This window comes from Buceros rhinoceros, unplaced genomic scaffold (assembly GCF_000710305.1).
Source record: "Buceros rhinoceros silvestris isolate BGI_N320 unplaced genomic scaffold, ASM71030v1 C12860692, whole genome shotgun sequence".
NCBI classification, from domain to species: Eukaryota; Metazoa; Chordata; class Aves; order Bucerotiformes; family Bucerotidae; genus Buceros; species Buceros rhinoceros.
In genome coordinates, this window is record NW_010449306.1 from 1 (window position 1) to 1,517 (window position 1,517).

Below are 1,517 nucleotides of genomic sequence, written 5' to 3' on the forward strand. Positions count from 1 at the left end.
TTTGCCCCCACTGCAGCAGCACCAAGCGGAGCCTGGGGCTGGCAGTGGCCCTGCCGGGACCCTGCCGCAGCGCTTCGTGCCTGCCCCACTGCTCCTGGGGGAACCCGCCGCCTGCGCCGGGCAAACCGGCCCCTGAGAACAGGTTCCAGTTTTAAAAAACTGAGCACGCCGTAAGCATTTTGCATCATATTTGACCATGAAAAGAGCATCTTTAAATTTAGGATCTGGTTTAGAAATCACTTTTGGAACCTCCTCTTTAGGAACGGCAGGAGGGGGGTCGGCTTTGAGCTTCCCTAACGCTGTGTTGGAAAACTCATTCCCACCATCTCCTACCTCCTCCTCACGAGCCCGGGTGGCTGCTGCCAGCTCTGCCCGCAAAGCTGCAATCGCTTCGGTGTTGTTCTTCACCTGGAGGGAGATGCCTGCCAGGAGACGAGCCCTTTCTTCCTCTTCCACGGGACTAGTCAGGAGTCTCTCGAGCATGAAACCCCTGAACTCCCCAAAGGCTTTGAGGAACTCCTCAGCTGGTGACTCCCTGGTCCAGGCTTCATCCTTCAGAGCGCGGCAAAGTGAAGGGTCAGCCAGGAGGAGTCGCAGGATGTTCCTGACAGAGCGCTTCAGATGTTGCTCCAGCACGCAGAGAGAGCCCCATCGTTCCTCAGCTGCCCCGGTGTCTCCGTCCCCAGAGCTGGTAAGCAGCTGCTCCAGATCGCTGGAGAGCTGCTGGTGCTCCATCAGGCTGTCTGTGAGCTCAGGCCCCAGCACACCAGCAAACCTGTCCAGAGAGTCGACCACACGGGGGATCAAACTGCTCAGCTCCAGCTTGGCCATCGTCTCGTCCAAGACAGCAAGGATTCTTCTCGTCTCCAGGCTATCAGGTTTTAGGGGACATGGACTGAACATCTTCATGGCATCTGACATGATCGTGGTCTCCTCCGGAGCTGCCATGACCTCCACCAGGGGCTCGTTCCTTCGCTTCACCTCCCGAGAGGGCACTCGCAGCACAGCCGGACTCCTGTTGCCTCAGTTAAACACGCGTGAGTTGGGTTCTCTGAGGTCTAGAGTGATGACACCTCTCACACAAGGTGACGCTCAGTCAGAGAACACCTCTGCTGCTTCTGTCGCGTGTTCTCCTTGCTCAGATTTTATCTCTAAAAACAAAATGTGGAGACAGCATTAGAGAAACAACATCACTGGAGTTTCATAATGCACCGGTTCTCCCTGGGGCTGGGCACGGGGTCAGGACTGGTCTCTGCTCCAGTGAGACTGTCAGACACCCACGGGAAGGAGAGGAATAACAGGCTCCTGGCTCTGGAGGGTGGTGGGGAGAAAGCTCCCAGCTCCTCCGCAGTCCCGAGAGGGGTGTGGAGAGGGGCCCACGCCACCTGCAGGGCCCTGGGGCCCCCTCGGAGGGAAGGGCAGGGCTCCCGCAGTGACACCCGCACCTCCATCCTGCCAGGCCGGGCAGATGGGTGAGGCGGGAGGGGGGATCTGGGTGCCCGGAGGCACAAGGGCAC

The 1,517-nt window shown here is 59.0% G+C and overlaps 1 protein-coding gene across 1 annotated transcript; it reads right to left on the minus strand.

Annotated features, from left to right (window-relative positions):
* Positions 1–333: 333 nt before the first annotated feature.
* Positions 334–948, minus strand: IQCD (IQ motif containing D; the record flags this gene model as incomplete). The annotated part of the gene is made up of 1 exon (XM_010144372.1): positions 334–948. A coding segment is annotated over exon 1 (615 nt), but the record flags the coding sequence as incomplete, so codon positions are not given.
* Positions 949–1,517: the final 569 nt, after the last annotated feature.